A 22,746-nucleotide genomic window follows, 5' to 3' on the forward strand; every position below is an offset into this window, starting at 1 on the left:
CTGTTGGAAAATTCTCTTTTTCATTTCCCTCCACAGCAGTCAGCATGTGGGCAATGGTACAGCACCAATAAGCGTTATTATTTACACACACAGTACACACACACACAGCACACCTAAACTACCATACTGAAACGTTCGTGTGAAAATGAAAGTGTGTGGGAGTTGGGGACTTTTTTGTATGAACTCCGCCTCCTCCATGCAGTCTTTATGGTTCTAACTGGAGATGTAATCGTTTCTTTACACATCAGGTCATTACGCTATGGTCATTACTCAAAGCAGGCAGGCGGACAATACAAATGCAAAGTTCAGATCGATAAGACAGCGCTTATCTATGAAAAAGGGATCCTAGTGTGACATTACGATGTGTAAACAGACAGTTTAGTTTTGCCCAGCAGAGGGCAGTGTAAACCTGTGTTGTTGGTTACTGTTATGTTTTGTTCTTTATAAACCAGGCAACTGTGTACAACTAGAGGTAGATTACGTCATGAAATAAATAGCATTAACATCAAGCTTGTAAGCAGTATTATTTGCAAGATGCAATCGATATTAACAATAACCAGTGGATACTATGCACATGCATTGGTTTGTACTGCAAATTCTAAAAGAAATTCTCTCAATGAATTGCCCAAAAATATGTATTAATGGCTTTATGGTAGAGATGAAATACAGAACATGCAGTACATTAAAATGCATGTGAAAAGATCCAACCACCACAAGACAGAACACTCACATCTGTCACAGGCATAAACCACAAAGACACCTCAACAGAAACAGGAATACACTGAACAGTTCTTGGTTTGCTATCGCACACGGAAAGGCAACACACTAACATTCAGTATATCAGTTCATCAGATAAAGCGTGTAGCAAAGGAATGTGTCAAGAACAGCATGTCAAATTAATTCTGTCTTTCATTCAGATTAAACACACCTCAAGGTGTTTTTGTTGCTTTTCTCCCAGTTTATTGTTGTACCAGTTCAGCAGTAAAACATCGTTGAGACATCGGAGCACACTGTACATCTTAGCCAGCTTTCAATAAATAGACCTTTTTAAATATGACAGATTGTATTACAGCAGAGGAATATACACCTGAAAATGCCTACCACACAAAACAAGATGCTTCGTACAAAGCTCCATCTCTCTAGTCTTCCTTCTCTCTGACAGTTAGGCTGATTGTTGCTATAAAAATGTAAAAGATGAAATATAAACGGCCTCTGCCTGTGTAGCACATGTACACGGGAGGCGCTTCGAGTTTCAGCTGAACGCTCGTGTCAGAGTATTTTTCTGTCAGCTTTGTTTTGATTTTCTTAGAGTTTGTGTGTACTAAGATGCGAAAGAAAACAGGCAGCATTACATACAGGAGAAAAACACAAACCCAAGTGACATTCTAGGAAATAAATACACTTCTTGCTTTGTTTGAAAAAAAATTATTTACACAGTATTGTACATCGAAGAAATTCAGAAAATCCATTCGAGTCTCTCTCAGTCATAAAAATATATATATATAATAAAATCTACAGTAAAAGAATCAACTACAATAACAATTATTGAAATAAACAAAAGATTGTTGACTGTGGATGAATATACAGTACAATCACTGCTTTTAATGTCTTGTATACACAGTAGAAAGCACAAACGTGAGTGTGTGTGTGCGTGTTTGTTTGTATGTTGCGTGTCTGCACATGTGGCGAGGAGTCTGAAATTGAATCAAATTCCTGTTCAGCCGCACAACTGTGGGTTTGCATCAAGACGACCTCAAAAATAAAACACCAGTATCCTCCACATGGGAGACACTCAGATGGTTCATAACAAATATATTCATCTTTTTTTTAATCCATTCCAAGTGGAGCCTGACAGCAAGAAGAAGCCCTTTCTACTCATGAGTGTGTGCCTTGATGTGAAGATGCTGAGAGTCTAGTGGCAGCCACAAGCTCTGACCACCATGTTGCGGTATTTTTTGAGAATGACATTAGAGCTGTCATCAAAGTAAAGCACTGAGATGGCGTGGAGCTGTGTGGGGGCACAACAAGGCTTAGGAACCGTCTCCGGGTTAATAAAATGAACCTGGGAAGAGAAGTGGGAGATCAAATGTTAAAATCATCCTTACATCACAAATTCATATTGAAAAATGGGGGAAAAGATGTATGACAAAGGGTTATACACTAAATCCAAGTACTGTGGGAAAAAGGCAGTTTTTTTATGTTGACCTCCTCTGCTGTCACATCATGGATGACAGTTTATTTTAAAATACAATGTGAAACTCATATAATACAGTAGTTGCAACAGCGGCTACATTGTTCTGACAGTTGATGAAATGATTAGACTCCTAACATGACGGCTGGGTTTGTGTTTCCTGCCTTCATGGTTACTCACAAGGGTTTGCACAATGGCATGGTTTGTGGCGTTCATGTAGGAGTTCAGCGGGAAGGCACACTCTCCCTCACAATAGTAGGCCGCGTATCCTTCAGGAGCGATGATCCAGTCCTGAGAGAGGAGAGGGAGACGGAGAGAAAATCAGGTTGGAGAATTTTAAAATTGTATTTCATTATCTGTTCTTAGAGACCTGATACTAAGAGGTGCATAATGTTGTATTTGCAATTAACAATTTTGTACTTAAAAGAGCAGACCCAATTACTGTCATATATTTGATTATGCTGTCCTTTAGAAGAATATTATAATTATACATACTTTAATCTAATAAATGATTATAGATAATTAAATTATAAATGTAGACAGGACATTTTATTTGCATATTTTTGTTTTATGGTCTATAAAATGTTGAAATATTGTTCAAATACATTTGATCTACTCTCATAGAAGACAAATACAATCAGAAGACACAAAATCAAAAAAGGAAGGAACCACTGTCATTTTCTCTTTTAAAATACTGAAATGTTTTACAGATTTATTTTTGTCCTCAGACAAATCAGTTAATTGACTCATGTTTTGGGGTTCTCAATGTACATTTTCCCGCTTGGCCCAATCGTGATATAAAATGAAAAGATCAGGGCAACCTATATGAAGTTTGAAAGCATTCTAAGCTTGTTGATTAAAAATATTAAAAACATTAAAAGTTCATCTTGTTTGATAGCTGGACAGCAAGAGGACAATGTTTGGGGATATTCTATTGAGTACACCCAGCTGAAACTGTAGAAATGTTCTTGACTTGTTCCTTGTGGAAAAAAAACTAAGCGCTAAAGTATTTTGTAAATCTATTGCATACAATGCATTATTTATAATCTAATTTTGGGACCAAAATGCTTTCCGTACCTGCCAGCCCAAGTCTCTGAAACTGACGTAGAGCTCGTGCTTCTTACACGCCTGCTTCTGATCAGTACTGCTGTTTTCTGAGGAAGAAAAACAGACGGAGAGAAATTATACTCCAACACATGTGCCATTATCCCATACAGCTAGAAGAGTAACTATTTACTGCAGTCCAACCACAATTAGACAGAGATGATACAGAACAGACCTAAATACAGCCAGTTTCCTCATTCAAAACATTAACATTTAAACAATGAAAGAAGGAAACCACCTCCAGATACAGCAGCAATTTGGTAATTGTTTCAAATGAATGGGCCACCCTGCTTATAGGTCACTATGGCGTGCTTTGAGTTTCCTCTGGGTAAAACAGATGTGCACAGAGAGCAGTTTTTCCCCAAACCCTTTATTTATTCTCTCTCATTTCTCTTCACCCATTTCAACATCTATTTTCCCCTTTACCCCATCTGCACGCAAAAAATAATGGTCTGTTTTCTATCTAATAGTATCTCTCTCGCTTCCTCTGGTGACCTCTGGGGCTCTGTGGTACATTAGTTCCTGAGGGTGGTTCACATTGGAAACGATCATGAGCGACTGGTTCTCATCATCCAGTTAAAGAGCGCTGCTATCCAAAGTTCCAAACAGGCCCATTTGGCCCATGTGTTGTGGCCCCGGTTGCCCCACAGCACACTGCAGATGTGTTCTGCCATAAAAGCCTGCAATGCCTTACCTCCATGCAGGGAACTTGGCCCCGACCGCTCTGTAATGCTTGTGTAAATAAACAAAGACAGCAGAGGGATATTTGAAGCTCAGGCATTACAGTCTAGTGTTTCAGCACTTCACATAAACACAGCCCTCTCACACCTCTAAAACAAAGGCCCCAAGTATGCATTGCGTGTTTTGTCGCGCAAGAAGCAGATCAGTTCCAATGTCATATGTTGGTCTGGATATTGTGTATATTTGTGTTTGAATGCCAGTGACTACCAATTAGAGAATTCCAATTATTTGTGTCCCATTCCATGGTTTCCTCTCCAAAAAAAAGACAAACACATTTCTGTGTGTTTACCTGCAACATTGGCCACTCTCAGTGCCTCTTGGTTCTTTGTCCCTTTGGAGCGGTTGGGGTTTCGCTGTTTGGCCCCTCCTTGTGCTGAGCGGATGCTTCGCAGGTGCACCTCAGTGGCTTTGAAGAAGGCCACCATGAAGGGCTGTTTATTCTGAGGCCCACTGCGACCAATCAGCCCTGCTACACGAGGGTTGATGCTCTCTCCTGTAGGGGGGACAGAGAGACCGGTACAACAGGTGTTAACATCACTGACATTTCGTTTTTATTCAAACAGCTCGATAATCAAAGAGAAAGGGAAATCCAATAGATGTGTGCCCACTTGGGGTGCCTGTGTTTGGAGTTAATGTTGCATGCGTGAGGTCCTCGCCATCCTCACTGCCACCACTTTTGTCTGTTTTGCAAATGAGATTTCCCTCTGTGAATTCCTTTCCCTTTTTCTCATTGCTTCTGCACCTCTGAAATACCAAGACCAAACGTAGCTCTGAACATCAAAGCCTCTCTTCTTGTGTTTGAGAGTGTGTGTGTGTTGGTGCATGCTCGTGCATGTGCTCTCCAGCAATGTCTATACAAGAATGTGTGTCTGATCGCCATTATGTGGTAAATCAAGGCTTCTGGTCGCCGCTGGCGACGGGGTGTCCCGTGTGCCTGTCTGTGCATGCTCAGCCATAACCCTTCGTACACAAACACACACTCATGGATTCATCTCTCCAGCACTCCCCTCCCACAACATGAAAGCAATTCCCTGTGTGTTTTCCTCAGCTAACATGTAATATCCTGCCATCCTCAGAGATAATATTCCCAAACACGCTCTTTTACTCCACACACTGTTCGTTGATTACGTTTTCCACTGACTAACATCCAGGCCCAGTGATGACAAACTCCTGCTGAGATGTTATCCTGAAGATAACGCAGGGACTTTCTGCATGCCTGCTAATGATGCTGAGGGTATGACGGATGAAGACGAGGATGAATGAACGATGATGAGGAGCACGGTTTGACTTATCTTTGCTGTGTACACACAAACAATAAATCAACTGATGTTTCGGCCTTCAAGAGAACGGCTATGATTGTTGAATGATAATGCAGACGTCTAAACAAATTAACACATTACAGTGATGCATACATAGTTGATGTGGATGTTTGACTTCATGAATGAATGTTATCAATACTTCCCTTATTTCAATAACGCTTTTACTAAAGTTGTTTTAATCACTACATATTTAATAAAGTATAAATGCTTTTAAGTAAACAAACTTCCATTACGTTGTACACATCAGATTGCATCTTCTGCATTCAAAATCTTTCTTCAATTCACTAAGGAATATTAAGTAAAAGTAAAAGTGGTAACCGTGAAATAATGGGTAACTACTTTAAAGGTGGGGTAGGTAAGTTTGAGAAACCGGCTCGAGATACACTTTTTATTATATTCCATGGAATGCTCTTAACATCCCGATAGCAATGAATATCTTAAGTGCTTTGACAAAAAATCCATTAAAAAATGTCATCTGTGGAAGCCGTGGTACTGTAGAAAGCACGACCAATCATTTTAGCCAGCCCGGCTAAAATAACTGGATGGCCTACCTGCCTGTCAGCCTTCCATCTGTGCACAAACTTATCTCATGCCCTCATTGGTCATGTTCGCGTTCGTGTGTGTTGGAGGAGGGGCTCTGTAAGGAAGTGGCAGATTTTCTCCGGTCGTGTATTTTCAAATTCTAGCGATCTCGAGCCGGTTTCTCAAACTTACATACCCTACCTTTAACTGAATTAGATACTGTAATTCTAATTAGAATAGCTACTGTGTGCCACTATGTCTATATCTGCAATCTTTAGCAAACCCAATACAATAAAAGTAGAACAAATAACATCTGAATTGTATGATTCTTGTTGAAACAGTCAAATTGAAATTAAGACATTTATTTATTTATATGGGTTTTTTTCTGGTTCCTAATCACCTCGTTCCTAATCACCTCGTCTAATCACCTTTGTTTTTTTCCTCTTATAATGCACATAGCTGCTGGTCCTTGGTAACATGGCCACCTGTGACTTCCTACAGTATGTGTGTGAAAACACTGATCTGGAGACACTCACCGTTGGTGCTCTCCAGGGCTAGCTGCAGACCCAGGTTCCTGCCGGGGTTCAGGACCCAGTGGTTACTGGTGGCTGTCAGGTCGAACACCAACCAGCCCTCCTCTGCTGCCCAGATCACACGGGAGTCCAGCAGGAACAGGTCCGACTCCCTGGAGAGGACGAGAAGATCAAACACTTAAAGTCAGAGATGAACATAGATCAACAGGGGTTATATGAACAATTACGAAATATTTAAAACCATGTGAAGGGTAAAGCAAAGTGAGCAAAGCGCAAAGTAATGGAGTAGAGAGAGGGAGTTAGAAGAGTGTGACGGAGTAAAACAAAGAGATGGAGCAAGAAGAGAGAGTGAGGGAGGGAGGCTCCAGATGGTGAGGCCCAGGGGAACACTTCATTTTCTTAATTGACAATAATGGCTTTATAAACGACCGGTCCTTTCATACACTACGCACAGTCCATCACTGGCTGGAATCTTGTGGGAGAGACAGAGAGCCAAATGGAGAAAGTGCAAGAGATATAAATATAGAGAGGGCGAGAGAGCAAAAACACAGCTGCGGAAGTGGGGGAAAGTGTGTGAAAAGTAGAGAGTGAAATAGTGCATATCCAAGTCAATCCTATTGTCTGTCACTGAACTCTTTTTTTTACTCTTTCAACATGGGAGACTACAATCCCTTGTTCTTCATGTGGCCATTCATGTATCCCGACCTATTTACTGACTGGGCAGATAATGTGTCACAGAGCTCTGCTTCATTCATGTACCCAGGCCCGTCTCTGGCAAAGGGATAAATGACTGTGTTGTTCCCTCTGGACAACAGAAACCTTTAGGAGGGGTCGAGGAGAGCAGGACCCCGGCCTGTCCCGAGTTACATACACCTTTTGGACGTCCACGATAAGCCTTGTGGAGGAGGTGGGGCTAAGACCAGTTTAATAAGAGAAGCTTCAAGATAAAGAATGCTACGAATGCTAATTTTAATAATTGATAATGTTAGGTTTTGTAATGAATTGTGTCTACAACATAGGAACATAATGACAAAGGGAAATATCACAAATTCCTGGATCCCAAAGTGATTTTTAAATGATGCACATTATCAACAACCTGCATAAAGAAGGGACAGCTAAGGTTCAGTGGTTTTGGAGTTATTTGGTTATAAATGAAATCATTAGGAGCACTATTCCAAATGTTGTCATTGCTTAGGAGCATGAAAACAATAACAAAACATTTACATTACTATAAACAAAACAACTTATATCCATGCTCACCTATCAGTGTGTTCCTTCAACACCTGGAAGACGCTGATGCGGAAGGTCTCATTGTCAAAGCGCTCGTGGATGAAGTCTTTATAAATACGAAACTCTGCAGCAGTGACCGCCTCGCCCTCTGGGATTCGTGATAGGTCGAATCTGAACTCACGGTGATGCCGTCGCACTGGAAGGAATTCCTTATCGTGCTCTACTGCAGAAAAAAGAGATGGTGAAAATAAAAAATTATACTATCAGACACATTGTATGCTTGCAGAGAATGTCACTTTTGTAAGCGTTTTGCATCCATCCTCTCTAACAGCAGGGATAGGAACAGGTACTATGTGTTCATATGAAACTAAAGAGTTTATAGTGAGGTATTGAGTTGCATTTTACAGAGTAACAAGACACGTTTGTTCTCTACTTCTTTCTCAATATATTCTTCTCACAGTCTCTCAACCTGAGCTGTTAGCAAGGAGCTGACATAGCTTGTCAGGCTCTGGGTCAGTCCCAGATTAAACACATCTACAGTTATGCAGTACACATGTTGGTTTGTGATTGAAACATTCATGAGGACCAGCACTCGGAGCCATGCAGCTGGCGCACACTGAGCCATGATAGAGAGATGCAGGCGGACTCTGACAGCTTTATGAGCCCCTTTCTTCTCCCTCTCTTCCTCTCGCAGCCCCAGAGAGTAATCCAGTCTGCCCTTCATCTGGTTCTCATGAGTTGGGGGCTCAATATTTGGTGTGCCCCATCCCCTCCTCTCTCTCATCCCCACATCCCAGGTTTCCAAGTCCATCCACCCCCTGCACCCCCAAGACGTGGCCCCCCTGACCCTGCTCCTCTCATGTCCCAGCAGGACGTCCCAGGGGTCAGCGCCTTGTCTCTCATCATCTCCTGGCTCTCCCTCCACCTCCCTCTTTATTAACTGCCAGACAGACCGCCCACACATACAAACACATGCAAACAGATACACACCGACACTTAAAATGATTTATTATCAAGCAAAAACCGTGAAGACAATACGTCATCTCCCCAGACCCCCGGTGGCATTTCAAGAACATTTCTTCTCAATAAGTGTGGTCATAAACCTTAGGTTTACCTTAAGTGTTGTTGAAGTTTAAAAAGGATCTTCCTTGTGGTATAGATTATGCTTTTTAATTTGGCTATTAAAAAAGGAAGAGTAAAAGTCAGGGGATGACCAATATGATTAGGATGTATCCTGTGGAGACTACAAACGTTTGCACAAAATGCCATGGTGGATGAAGACAATAGTTAACAGTCCTAATACAGTTATGTTGTTGAGTATAAACTATAAACCCCACAGCTGATGACAGGTCAGATCTCTCAAGCACTGCCTCTGCCATTTCTAGCAACTATCCATGAACCACCATTGCCAACAAGACAGTTCTGTATCAGAGTCGACTGCCTCTAAACTCTGCAAAAATCTGGTTGAAAAAAAAACCTTTTCCGACATTTGCCAAGCTATCATCATCCCCCTAGTGCTCACACACACGTTATAATTCTAAATAATTCCTGACTACAGCATACTTCTCCTACACCAGCTGGTAGTAATAGAAGTGTGCAATGATGTAAATGCTATGCATGTTTCACTGCACAGCTTGTGCGGTGTTATTTCTTTCACTGCACACCTGCCTCTTTGTCTTTCTCAGCCATGTTTCCGCTCTTATGTAGTTCTCCCAGCGGACTCTCTCTCCCCTACACCCCCTTTCATTTATGTCTGTATTAAACCCAGTTGCTGAAGGACATTATACAAAGGCAGCACTGTGAGATGATTGGCCAGAGAAGAAGTAAAGAAAGGATCTAATTACTCTTCAATGAGGGACAGCTCTGCTCTCTGCAGCCAATAGATGGCCTTGCTTTAGGCTCCCATTGTCCTGGATCTGCTCTGTGCCCACATTGGACTGGTTGAAACAACTATTTACCTCTTCCTAAAAACCAGTTTTAGGCTGTATTATTAACTCAAGATCACATCTCACTCTCTATCCACCAAATCTGCACTGCACCATGTAGACAATTCATATATTTTAATGGTGAAAATGTCTAAAGATACACCTGAGTCTGACCTCAGCACAGTGGTTAGGAGCCTGCAGTCCCTTTAAACAGAGCTACTTTTCTCTATTCAAAAGTGAAATAAGGTGAGGACAATTATTTTCATTTCATCATCCATCTAATTACTCAATGTCTTTAGTGTCCTCTCTCTTTTCTCCTTCATACCTCTTTGCTCCGGGGCTTGCTTTTTCATCTACTGCACCAGGGAGCTCTCCCTCCTCCTGCAGCCCAGCGCAGGTGCACTCCCTCTGGGGAGAGAGCCAGAGCAGCCGCCCGCCCCTTCACTATTAAATCTCTTTATCTTTTCTTGTGAGAACAGCTGGATGCTGCAGTAAAACTCCCACACTAACTATTTCTCTCACAACACTTTCTATATCCACTCCTTATTGAATGGATTTCATCTGTATGGAGAAAATGAGAGCAGCCTACAGAGCTTATAGCTTTAGCATCTGCCACAATTCTGCCGTTGTCTGTGTGCTTCTCTTTCTCCTACAGCAGTATGGCAGTCATTAGATGAGGGGAAGAGGCACAGTCAGAGCCACGCGGGTGCATTTATGACTTCCTCTGGGAGGAAGTGAGTAGCCATCGCCCCACCTGTGTCACAAACATACACACACACACACCACAAACATGGTGAACACACCCTCTCATGGGTTATGAGTCCTTCATTCTGAGTAGTCGGCGTTTAGATCGGTTGCTGCTCCTCGCACACACACCCAAACACGCACACAAACTCTCCAATACACAATATACAATCCTGTGAAGCGAACGATCTTGTGCGTCACAGCACGGTAACACAATCATTATGGGTTTCTGTAATCCGTAATTAGAGATGCAACACACAGGCAAAAGAGAGAAACACACACACACACACACACACACACACACATACACTTATATGGACTTGAGCTGCTTTTATAGTTTGATTTGCATTTACTACAAACTGCTGATGAAGCAGAGTCATACCACATCATTTGACTTCTGCGGGCCACACACGTGCACAGCAGCACACATCAGAGATATCGTGATGATGACGACTCCAACCAAAATTCAGTGCACCTGGCAACCAGAGGTTTACTACGCTGTGAACAAAGTGTTAGCAATGCATCCTCTGTTATTTATGTCCCCCCCCCCCACAGCGTACGGCTTCCTCATCATGTTCTCTACTACTGAGAGTCTCTGAATTTCATTACATTTAAATGTATCTTCATACATCTTCTTGTGTTTTGTATAAAACATGTGGTGGCCTTTAAAGAATAACTATGTTGGTGTGTATATTGTTTCTGTAAATAAAAACAAAAAAACAAAAAACAACAACTCTTTGTGCAGCCCAAGCCTGATATTGTTCATTGCTCTTGCCAAAAACTCGTATTAAAAACATATTAGGGAGCCACACTGTTGTTATTTTACTAGCAGAGACATTGGAACTGACACACACCATCCTGCTTCTGTAAATTCTTGATAGTGTATCAAAATCCGCAGCTGAAAAAAGTCTTCCAACAAATACACTTTAACCATTGGTCTAACATTTGCAAGTTCATAGTTGTGTAAGGAAATAATGAAACATTTTTGCCAGTTTAGTTGAATGGGATTTGTTAACAGTAAAAAAAGAGATATACTCGAATATAACCAGACTAATCCTTTAACTGTTTCCCCCCCCCCCCTCCCTCCCTCCCTCCCTCTCTCTCTCTCTCTCTCTCTCTCCTCCCTCCCTCCCTCCCTCCCTCTCTCTCTCCCCTCCCTCCCTCCTCTCCTGCCAGGCCAGTAGACCTAAGAGACTTCTCCAACACCTCGAGCTCCGGAGCAGCAGCGGCCAAATCTGACGGCTCACATTAGCCCAAGTGTCTGTTCGCCACCCTCACACCACTCAGTCCCTCCTGCACGCTTCCGCTGCTCAGCAGGGGGGGGATTTCACCTCTGGCACCACTCTCACTTCTCTCAACCGACAGCTTAAGCACCCCCCCCCCCTTCCCATACTACCTTTATTTCTCTAGAGATAACTGTACAACCATTACCTGCACCTCACTCTGCATCACTGTAGAGCCCATTAACTCTAGCTTTACACCTGATTCCCAAACCAGCAACTAGAAAAAGCAATAAATCACATCAGGGTCAGATTATTTCCTCTGGAAGTAAACCATGTGCATTTGATTGATGCCCCATAATGATCTCTCCCTCTTTCTTTCTTTTCCTCTTTCTGTTGCTCTTAATTCAACAATGTTTTAAGCACAGTACTGGGAACAAGTAAGTCATAGTTTCCGTAAGCTAAATCAGAGAGAGGGGAAATAAAAAACAGAGTGCAAGGAAAGGACGGATTGCTCTAAATGTTTATCCTATGAAGCGCACAGGGTTTGATCTCTTGGGTACCGGGTGACTACCCACAGAAGGGCGATTACCACGTTAGGAAACATCCTGCCCACTGGCAACTCCTGATGACATCATGCCTGCGTGATGTATTTGTACTGCTGTAGGGCCTGAGAGCACTGGCTCCCTGGGAAAGGGTCAGCAGAGTTTCATGCTATAACTTACTCACACTTAACGATCATTAACTCACCGCAGTGTGTGTGTGCACGATCACATACACATGAGCCTGTGTGCAAGTACAGGCTGTAACCACAGGAAGAAGAGTCTTTACATTTAAGACTTGTGGTCAGAACCAAACTTTTCTGAGTTCTTTAGCATAAGGGCCATCGAGAGGGCTCAGATTTTAATCACAGAGGCTCGGTTGACCTCTCTTTCTGCCTCGCACTGCAGCCATCAAACATGCTTGCCCTCTGCACCTCTACACTGTAGTGCTGGGTTCCACCTCATGCTTCGCTGGGCATCATGGACCAGAGATTTATACTGAAAATGTAACAGCCTGGAACTCACAGGAATGTGTCTGACCGTAAAGCCTCTCCCTGGCGCTCTCCCTCGGCACCACAGCTGTGCTAAAGAGTTGGTTCATCCAAAAAATAAAATAACAAATTATCTGACCTCTACTGGTCTCTAGCCATGCAGGTAGTTTTCATTTAAAGGAATAGTTGAGGATTTCATGCTGATTTGCTTTCTGGTAGAAAGTTTGATGTTAAGATTGATACTGTTCTCATATCTGGCTGCAGCAGCCGGCTAGCTTAGCTTAGCATAAAGACAACAGAGGAAAACAGCTAGTCTGGCTTCGTCCAGAGGTAGTTAAATCCAACTCCAAGTAACTGTCGGATAGTTGTTTTGTGGTCTTTGTGCCAAGTTAAGTTAGTAGCTTCATATTTCCTTGAAAGACATGAGTAACATAATTTTCTCATCTCACTTGAGGATTTGAGTTACCATTACTTATACAATGACTAATTGTATTTTTTATGATGGATGAACCTCTACTTTACTGTGAGACAAAGTTGCAAATCTCAAAAGCCTTCAAACAGTGACTGAAGGTCCTGCAGGACGAATAGAGTCATCTACATAAGTGGAACTTTAGACTTCATGTTCCGTTAGAGGTCTGTCAAGAGTGATTGCACATTAGGAAAAGGCAACGGTGACAACAAAGCAACCACATCCCAAATGTTTAGTGGTCATTGTTCTGCGGTATCTCACTGTGCTAATGCCACAGTCACCATCTGCACTTCCTCTTAACTGCAGGATAAAACAACTCAGAGACGTGGAACCACAGCCATTCAGTTTCCCCTTCTCACTCTTCCCCTCATCCCCTTGTTTTTACGTTCTTTAATTTTGTGGCCACAGGGGCCACACCCTCCCCGACCAGCCAAGCCGCCTCTTATTATAGACCTCAAGAAAATTCACATACAATGTACACGTTGGTACAAAGTGACACACAGATTTCCCGGTGTCTACATAAAACTTCTATAATTTCCTCCTGCATCCCGGAGTGGCATCTTTTGCACACATGACGCGCACATTGGCACCCTGCTTTTAACAGCTTGTTTATTTTGTTTAATTACAGCTCATTGCCTTTTTCTTTAAAAAAAACAAACAGCATAGCTGTGGAGGAAACATAAGGGAAACACAGCTGCATGCTTGCCTAAATAAATAGAAGCCCGTCACATGCAGTTCATATTCCATGCTGCTCAGCCACAAAATGTCATCACTTTTCATTTCAAAACCGTGCATACAGTTGCTTGGCTTTTATAAGCTTTGATTTGGCTGCTGGAACCTGTTGAGGAATCTGGTCAGTATTACGGGCTTCCGCTAACGCAATCTTCCGCTCGGAGAACCAACACACATCACACAGTGCAGCTGGTGACTGGGCAGGGTAAGTGGCTCTGAAATAATGTTTTACTATTCACAAACACACACATAACTTCCTTAACACGAATGCTTTGAAGCACATCATGTTCCAAGGAGGAAAATAGAGCTAATGCAATTAGTTTAAACAAATGCACGGCATTAGTGATCCACCTTCCCCTAATCTTTCTCTAGGGCTGCATTTCTTCTTCTTTCTTTTCCTCTCATCTCCTTCATTCGCTCCCCCTTGCCCTGTCAGTGCCCCAGTACCAAGCAAAGAGTGTTGTATTTGTTTTTGCAGCAGAGGAGCTGTTGGTCCCAGGATCTCAGGCCGTGCTCTGGCCCACATCTGCTCTCTGAGCTTCGCTGCTTGGTACCCGCCGGCAGAGAAGTGCAGGGGAGTCTAATATGCTGCAGGTCGCTGATAAGGCAAGGTCAAAGCAACCCAGATTCAAAAGAACAGGTGGAAATATAATTAATTCTGTTATCCACTGCACTTATTTTATTATCCTACAGGTCACTTAAAGGTGTCAATTATTTCTCTTTCAGTATGCACTTTGAAGTGGGCCAAATGATGCGAGTTTAACACAAATTGTCAGCTATGTTTGGAGAGATAGAAAGAAAAAATAATAATATGTCAGAGCTGGGGAGTGGAGTTATTAAAAAAATCTAAAATGAGCCCAACATTCCTGGCAATGAAGGAGCTCCGTCCATCATTTGAGCAAAGTTAAACCGCCCGCTTAGTACATCTGGGCCTTTTGACCACTCGCCACAATGTCAAGTCCCACCCGCAGAGTATTTCATCATCTCTCCCAGCAAGAGCCTTTGCCTTGCCAAGAGCACAGAGGCTCTGCTATGTACATCCAGATGTCATCCTGAACTCCTGGGATCAACAGGTGAATCTGAGAGATAATATGGAGAAAAACAAGATTTTCCAGAAACCACGTGGCTGTGGCTGTGAAAATCTGGGTGTTTTTAGAGTTTTAGAAAAGAGAGATTTTTTGTATCAATTTGTGGAATTTATATACACACACACAACACCTCAGCTTAATACATCAGACTGCGGAGAGTATTAAGAGAAATTACCTGACAGGAAGGCAGGGCTATCTGTACCAACTGTAACATTCCTCTGCTTCTGCTCACTCCCTGTCCAGCAGAAAGCAATAAAACATGCACTCAATAACACTAATTAGCTCCAGAGACATTCCTCTTGGGCAAAAAAACGAGTGTGTGTGCATTTGTCTCCCCATGTGAATGCATGTGCGTACATACACATATGCTTTTAGTTCACTGGGAGTGTATACAGAAGCGATAACATACATGTTCGGGAGGGGGAAAAGGCAAACTAGGTGTCACGGACAGGCTGCACACACAGAGGAATTGAAGGCCTTCAACACACACTTGTGTTTAATTGTTTGGTTCTCATGTGATGAGAAGTCTTCACAAACACATTTGGGGAAGCAGCTTCTAGTGTGAGATGGAGAGACCGACACAGACAAATCCATCACATTACAACAACTCAACAGTGGACAAAAGTATGAGTGTGTGAGTATTTATGGAGACAGGAGTGAGAAGTGAGGTAGAGGGAAAGGGCAAGCTGTGTTTGGGGTTCAGAGAAAGTGTGTGTATGAGTGTGTGTCTGTTAGCATGTGTGTATGTGTGAGTGAGAGGTGGAGAGTGGAAAAACATACAAAAGAACTTGAGAAAGTGTTGAAATGTTTTATGTCTGGAAGCACGGGTGGTTTAAACCCCTGGAGGTGAGGGCCAGAGCAGGAGGTTGGAGACTAAACACCACACAACACCACTGGGAACATAGGATAACTAACTAATTAAAACTAGGAGGCCATACTGATAATCAATACTGTTGGTTTAGGAGGGTAGGAAGGGAAATTTGGTATCAGATGGTCATGCGTGCGAGACAGATTGGAGACAGGGCCAGGCATGATGGTGGAGGTCAAGATGAGGGGACTTGTTGGACTTTGAAAATATAAAGTTTCTCTGCACAGCTGCTTTGGCCTACAGACAGAGTGAAACATCTGCATTAGCCTCAGCACCATGGGCAGCCCACTGTGAAGAGGAATGTGAGGAGCAATATAGGAGGGAGGGGAGAGAATGAACGAGTCATACGAGTCTTGTTTTTTTTTAAAGAGAGATATTGGAGCTATTCAGTTGAAATTACCTCTCCGCTTCTCTGCTATCGGCTATAAAAACTAAAGCTGCGTGCCTCTGGCGTGACTACAGTGTGACACAACTGCTTCCAAGCATGCGGCCATGAGCTGGTGACACAATGCTGTCTGAACGCCAAAGCCTCTAATAAATCCAAACTAATTTACCGGTTACACATTTCTTCCCCTCTCTGCTCTCAATTACCTTCCTATTAACGCATGCTATAAAGCAAAGGAACAGGGAGACAAACTGTGTGGCAGCTCCTGGGAGCAGACGGAGGGCACTGAATGGTGGAGGGCCAGGTGGTGCCCTGTTAGTTTACCAAGGTAGCACAGAGGATAATTACCTGCTAGCGCTCTGACTCACTCAGCTAAGTCTGTTATGATACATCTCCCTTTTCTGATCACAGCCCCAACGTATTCATTAAATATAGAAGCAACATTTCAAGGTGACACATTACTACTAAAACTGGTAACCTAGTGCAAAATCACAGCTTTAATTGTGTGATCAGTCATCAAAATGTTGCATATCCCATGTTTACAACAATGGCAGCAAGAAAGCAGTGTTGTTTAAGTACTGCTTTATAGCTCAGTTTACTGAAATCTGTCCCATCTGGTGCAGATTAGAAGCAGAAGAACACTGGGGAATTAAATGTACCACGGTCTCTAAATGGCTTGATATTTGTTCACTTTTTAAATGCTTTTACCTTACCTCCATAAATAGAGGCTGACTTACAGCATCACTGTTACACATGCAGAGACCCCAAAGCTATGACTGAGTTACCAAAAAAGCTACAGAATAAACAGGCACTGTTTATAAGAAAAGTAAACCATGACAGTGTTACAGTGAGAAGGCATACACAGTACCATGATAGGATATGGTATTTAACCCTACAATACTGAAAGATATCATAATATGGAAAATGGTTTAGTAATCAAAGCAATAAACTGTTAGTTATACTACGATTTATTATGATTTTATTCCTGTGAAGAAAGTACTTTTTCAGAGCCAATGGGCTTGGGGCTGAATGCCATAGACAGAGTAGTGAGTAATAAAGGACAACAAACGTATAATAAAAAACATAAAGACAATATACTTTAATTGTTAGTTTTGATCTTTTTGTGGGATTTGTTGACAATTAGAAAAGAAATAGCGAAAAACATAATTTAACAATATCATGATAAGCCCATTTATAAAATGTTAACCGCTGAAGATGGAAAAACCATTATGTTGAACCAGAGTTGCCTTCCTTAAACTCCCCTTAAACACCCAAAACGATGCTAATCTATGCCAGATGAGAATGGTGACCAACACAACGACAACATTTTACAGTAAAAAGACTGAACCTCACTCTTCCACACAAATACAGGTTGATGATGATGTTACTGTTTCAGTCATCCAGGATGCAAATAGCAGACGTCCAACTCAGCCCTGTTCTGTGGTTTGGAAGGTGTAAATGGGCATTATGAGTGTTTGTGCGTGTGCCTGGATGGTTGAGTATAAACAGCCTGTGATGGAGTTTAACATGAAGCAAACTGAACCGTAGCACAGCGCAAGCCAAAGTAGCAGCCAAAGCACTGGAAGCTGTGGTTTGTTGAGGAGGAAATGCCTTAATTCACGGTGGCTGAGGGTTAATGCTGCCAGAGACCACTGGGACTACATAAAATAATAGTTATAAAAAGGATATGCAAGTGTAGAGTACGAGTATAAATGCTTGTGCAACCTGACATTGTTTCATACATGTTTTGCGATTTCATTTATAATCTTTTTCATACCATTTTCTTGTGGCCGTCTTAAGACACAGTGAACGTGCGTGTTCACTTGTTGGCGTGTTATCATGGCATGTCCAGCACACGCCCAGTGCCTGTGTGACCTGTGTTTCATATAGCTGTTTACATTCTGAATGTATGCTGTAAGCCATTTACACAGCTGGGCTTGTAAACTGAAGTGACTCAGTGAGAGGACGTCCCTGGCCTGGGGTCTGTCACTAAGCCCACACCCGCCCTGGCTGGCTACACCGGAGTCTGCAACACTCACATAAGATGACGACAAAGTGAGGCAGCTCCCCTGTGCGGCAATCAGAAAGGAAGAGATCATATTAAGAATAATGCTCTGAGGGATGTTCTTTGATCGTTGTAAAAATGTGATCTCGTCATAATAACCAGGCCCCTCTAAGCAGCAACCAGTGTGCAAAGTCTGACTAATATACCTTGGCATGGTTGTTATAGAGACATGCAGAACTTGGAGGGACAGTTTTAAAGAAAAGCCACACTCATTTTGCTCCCAGACAACCTAAATAAGAAAACAAACCCACAACGAGCAAATGTGGAAAGGAAGGAATTTGGAGAGGAAGTACTCAATCCATTCGATAGCCATCACTTACTTCTCTGTCTCTCTCTCTCACACAGATGAGGGGTAATGAAACAACTACTATGTGCTGTTTTGAATCAAGCTGGCTTGACAAATATCTGATGTCAATGCATGAGACTTGGCGAGAAAGCTAACCCTGAACTCTATTAGCAGATGCAACACGTGGCAGATAGCACATACAAAGCAAGGGCAAATGGCCACTTTATATCTAACTTACTGAAATATGTGTGTGACATGAGGCAGATTCAGCCTTGGATAAAAGCCATTACCAAATCACATCAGCCACAAGACCAGTGTGACTTTCTTTCCAGGATTCTCTAACATATTAAATAAAATGTTCTCTCTAGCCACTGTGACCCATCACCCAATCAAAAGAAATGGACAGAGTCCCAACCATCTCTTGTCTCTTTCTGTCTGAAAAATCTAAATTATTCCTTTTCAGCTTACTGCAGCCTCGGCCCTCGACTTTGCAAGTTTCTGTGGTCGAATCCATCTGTGTCAAAGCCTGTCAAAAATAGTCACAATGCAGCAGCTCCCAACGTAATTACACAGTGTCTATTGCCAAGACACTCCAACAATGATCTTTCCAGGATTGAATGCTAACTTGCAACTACTTTCAGAACTCAAACTAAATTTGGAGCAGAGGTGTAACCAGTGAATGCCTGCTCAGAAGTTGTTATCTTATCTTCCCTGCCTTTCGTAGAGAAAAAGCTAAAATATATACAAAAATTAAACACAGCAACTCATCTGAAACATAAGTGGAGCAGTTGATGTGACTGCATCATTTCTAGAGCAAATTAATAGATGATGTGTTCATCTTTTCATAAATCTGACACCGCCTGCTCATGTTGTGATCATTTACACTTAATCTCTGATTGTTGCTGACAGCATTTCTTCTGATTAGATGAGTAAACGTGTCCAGGGAAAAAATAAACATTTATCAAGAACTGAACAAAACGACTTGCATCGATCAACACAATAAATCACTGTGGAGGAACTGGAACTAACTAACTAAGCTAACTTTGATCATTATTGACTGGAATAATGTTGTTGTCTGAAGGGATGTCTCCAGATTAGAGGGAAGGGAAGAGCCAGTGCACTTTGAACCCATTCTGCTGTTGACTTACTCATTCTTTAGATAACACATGGTTGACATATTAGCTGCTGGCTGGTCCATCATCCACAGCTCCAGCACATTATCTGGTTGTTGCACAGCTGTTTAACAGAGACAGACACTGGAATGTGACACTCCTGGTATTATCTGGATAACTGCACCCAGTTGTATGTAAATATGGTTGTTGTGCAGGTCTCCTGTGTGTGCATGTAGGTATCAGAAAAATGTGTGGTGAAAGAAATGTGCTGCTGCTTAAGGCGAAGTAACAACACATAATCCAGATTTACTATCACCTTTGACTCATAGATATCCTTTGACTGAAACAATCACAACAAGCAGTTTGTAGCAACAATTCCAGAGAAATACTTTAATATATAGCTCAGACATAAAGCTAATCAATTGCCATAGAAAATTAAGCCCCAAGATTTGTGAACAATTTTAGTCTTCGAGAAAGTTAATCAAATTTTAGTTTTAGGGAACTCAAACGTCTCTGAAAGAAACCATAGGCTATATGGTACTTTTTTTTTTAAATCACAAAACTATTATTAGTATACTGTGCTTGAGATAATTGAGACTGACTGGACTTTAATAATGCACAAAAATGACTTTAGTTGCCTGAACCTTTGCCATCATTAAAATATGTTTATAATCGTTTTTAGTCTAACATAGTAAAGGTGCCTACCCATATTGACAAAGCTCATGACCATGTCTGCGTCGTTCAAGAAGTTGTTGTCTTGCAGGCTGGGTATCGGGGGTCCCTGGGTGGTGAAGACGGGCTTGTAGGGATAGGAGTATCTGTCCTCGTCCCCCTCCGTGGACATGGCGTTGTACAAGTCCAACATAAACATCGGGGCAGCGTTGTGCTTTCCGTGGAGGTGGGGTCGCGGCCGGTGCGGCAGCCCCAGGATCGACAGGATCTCCCGCTGCATCTCCCTGCGCTCCTGGCTCTTCAGTCGACGGTGGATGAAACTGGAGTGGAACTCGTTGTCTAAAGTAAAGTTCGTAAAAGCGGTGTCCGCCAGAACGCAGTAGCTCCAAACCAAGAGCAAAGCCGGGGCACGTCTGTCCAAAATCGGTGCCATGGTACTCGCCGTGCGTAATTGCGCCCAGTTATGTTCACCGAAACTCTGGAAAGTTGATATTGAACTTGTAGCAACAGGCAGCGGCTGTGTCCAATATCCAAAGTCAGGTACGGACCCTCATGTTGAGGGAAGTGCGCCCAAACGAAACATCAACTTCACTTCAAAGTCCTTTAGATGATTGGTTTTCTGGGCAGAGTGAGCTCACGCGGACCTCTGTCCTCATCCGCAGCCAGTGGCCAACAACTACCAACTGTGGTGCAACCTGTTCTGCAGAGTAGAGGAGGCTGCGAGCACAAGCGTTTCACCGGGAGAGACACGAGCAAGTTGTGAGGAGGCGCTGTGTGCTGGGAGGAGCAGGAGAGAGAGAGGGAGAGAAAGGGGGAGAGGGGGAGAAAGAGGCTGTGGTTTCTAATGGGGATAGAGCGAATGTTGGCCGTTGTAACAAGTTGGAGAAGGCTTGAGGCTACATGCGCGAATACAAAACGGATTAAAACGGGATTCGTGCGTATAATGCTTAAGTGTATGATGAAGCACATGTACCTGGCGCACCTCAATGTTCTTGTTGAATCAATAATTACAGTTATCCAGCCGGTTACAATAGGCCCCTTAGTGATAGTGTGCTTATGGAAAATAACAGACATAATTTCAGAGAGTAATTATTTGCCTGTGTGGGTGACTACAATACTTTGGGAGATGATGCAACATGAAATTGCACAGCTGTAATAGTTACTCTGCGATCCACAGGTGCACCCGAGTGAATACCTAGGTTCTTATGGTTGTGAGACTTAAGAAAAAGTCAGTGGTCTTTGTATTTTGTATCAAAGAACGAAGCAGTAGAGCTCAAAAGGGCCATCTCATGCCACATATTTGAAAATATCCAAGCTTTCTATCCCCACTGCTGGTGCAGGAAGTTTGTGACAAAGGCAGCGGTTGCACAGACACAAAGCAGACTGCAAAGGTGGGGTGCAGATGTTAGGCAGCTGCTTCATCCCTCCATCGGCCCCAGCACCTCTTAAACACCAAACTTTAATGGAACGCTCCTGACCCTCTTGTGCGCTCGCTGATACAGGCCGGGGGATTTCAGATGCACCAGGAACCAATGCTTTATCTAGACAGACCTCCTAAAACCTGTTCACTACCCAGAGTGGAGTTTTAAAGGCTCTGCAGTTAAGATGTTTTAGGGCTATAGCTTGCCAGGTGATTTTTATGGCAATAAAATTGGACTTCAATGGCACAGCACGAGATGCTGCCAGACGGCTTAAGCTATGATTGCAAACAGAGGAAGGGAGGAAAGGAGGCAGAGCGTGTCTTGGGGTCTTCTACAGCTCACCTTCCTGCCCATTTAATGTGGTCGTTCTTGTCTTCAAAAAGGCATTTCACTTATCTTTTTCCAATGACAATTCAACATGGCTTAAAGCCTGAAAGCATACACCGCCTGCCACTACTCATTCTGTATATATAATCCACTATTTGCTTTTAAATGGCCTTTCAGCCTGTAACATATAAACATTTCTATCCGGTGCCTCAGATAGAATCAGCTAATGGCCGCAGGTGTTTACATTACAGCAGTTTCCAACAGGGAACTTGAAAGGGTCTTGGTTTCAGTTATAACTATACATCTTCCTGTCTCTCTCACTTTTTTTCCCCTCTATCATTGTCTTACACTTATTCTCTTGCCCTCTCACCCTCGCTGTAAGGTTGGCGAGGTCAAACCCCCCGGTTTTCCTCCAACAACCCCCAGCCCTTTGCTCAGTCTGTGCCCAGAGAGGGGCTAATAATTCTGGGTAGGATAATAGGAACAGACCCCCCTTTGTTTGGGCCTCCATGGGCCCGATGACAGTCACAGTAAACAGTGGGCACAGGCTGAGGCCAGGCTGGGTGAGCTGCACTGAGGGGCCTTTGACAAGGAGAACTAAAGCAGAAAAGCAGAACAAATAGTGTTTGAACCTCCGTCAATGACACACAAAGAAAAAACTGGCAAAAGAATAAAAACATTTTTCTAATGTATTTCACACTTTTGTCTGAGATGCTAACAACCAATTCCCTATTAAGACATCAAGAGTTGCAAACTGTT

The 22,746-nt window shown here is 42.7% G+C and overlaps 1 protein-coding gene across 1 annotated transcript; it reads right to left on the minus strand.

Moving 5' to 3' along the window:
* Positions 1–937: 937 nt before the first annotated feature.
* Positions 938–20,982, minus strand: bmp7b (bone morphogenetic protein 7b). The gene is made up of 7 exons (XM_034211213.1): positions 20,273–20,982; positions 7,671–7,863; positions 6,414–6,562; positions 4,326–4,529; positions 3,269–3,345; positions 2,372–2,482; positions 938–2,062 (listed from the first exon to the last, which is right to left on the minus strand). Exons 1-7 carry the CDS (start codon positions 20,670–20,672, stop codon positions 1,913–1,915), a joined length of 1,284 nt encoding a protein of 427 aa, XP_034067104.1. The 5' UTR covers positions 20,673–20,982; the 3' UTR covers positions 938–1,912.
* Positions 20,983–22,746: the final 1,764 nt, after the last annotated feature.

Source organism: Gymnodraco acuticeps, unplaced genomic scaffold, assembly GCF_902827175.1.
Source record: "Gymnodraco acuticeps unplaced genomic scaffold, fGymAcu1.1, whole genome shotgun sequence".
Lineage (NCBI taxonomy): Eukaryota > Metazoa > Chordata > Actinopteri > Perciformes > Bathydraconidae > Gymnodraco > Gymnodraco acuticeps.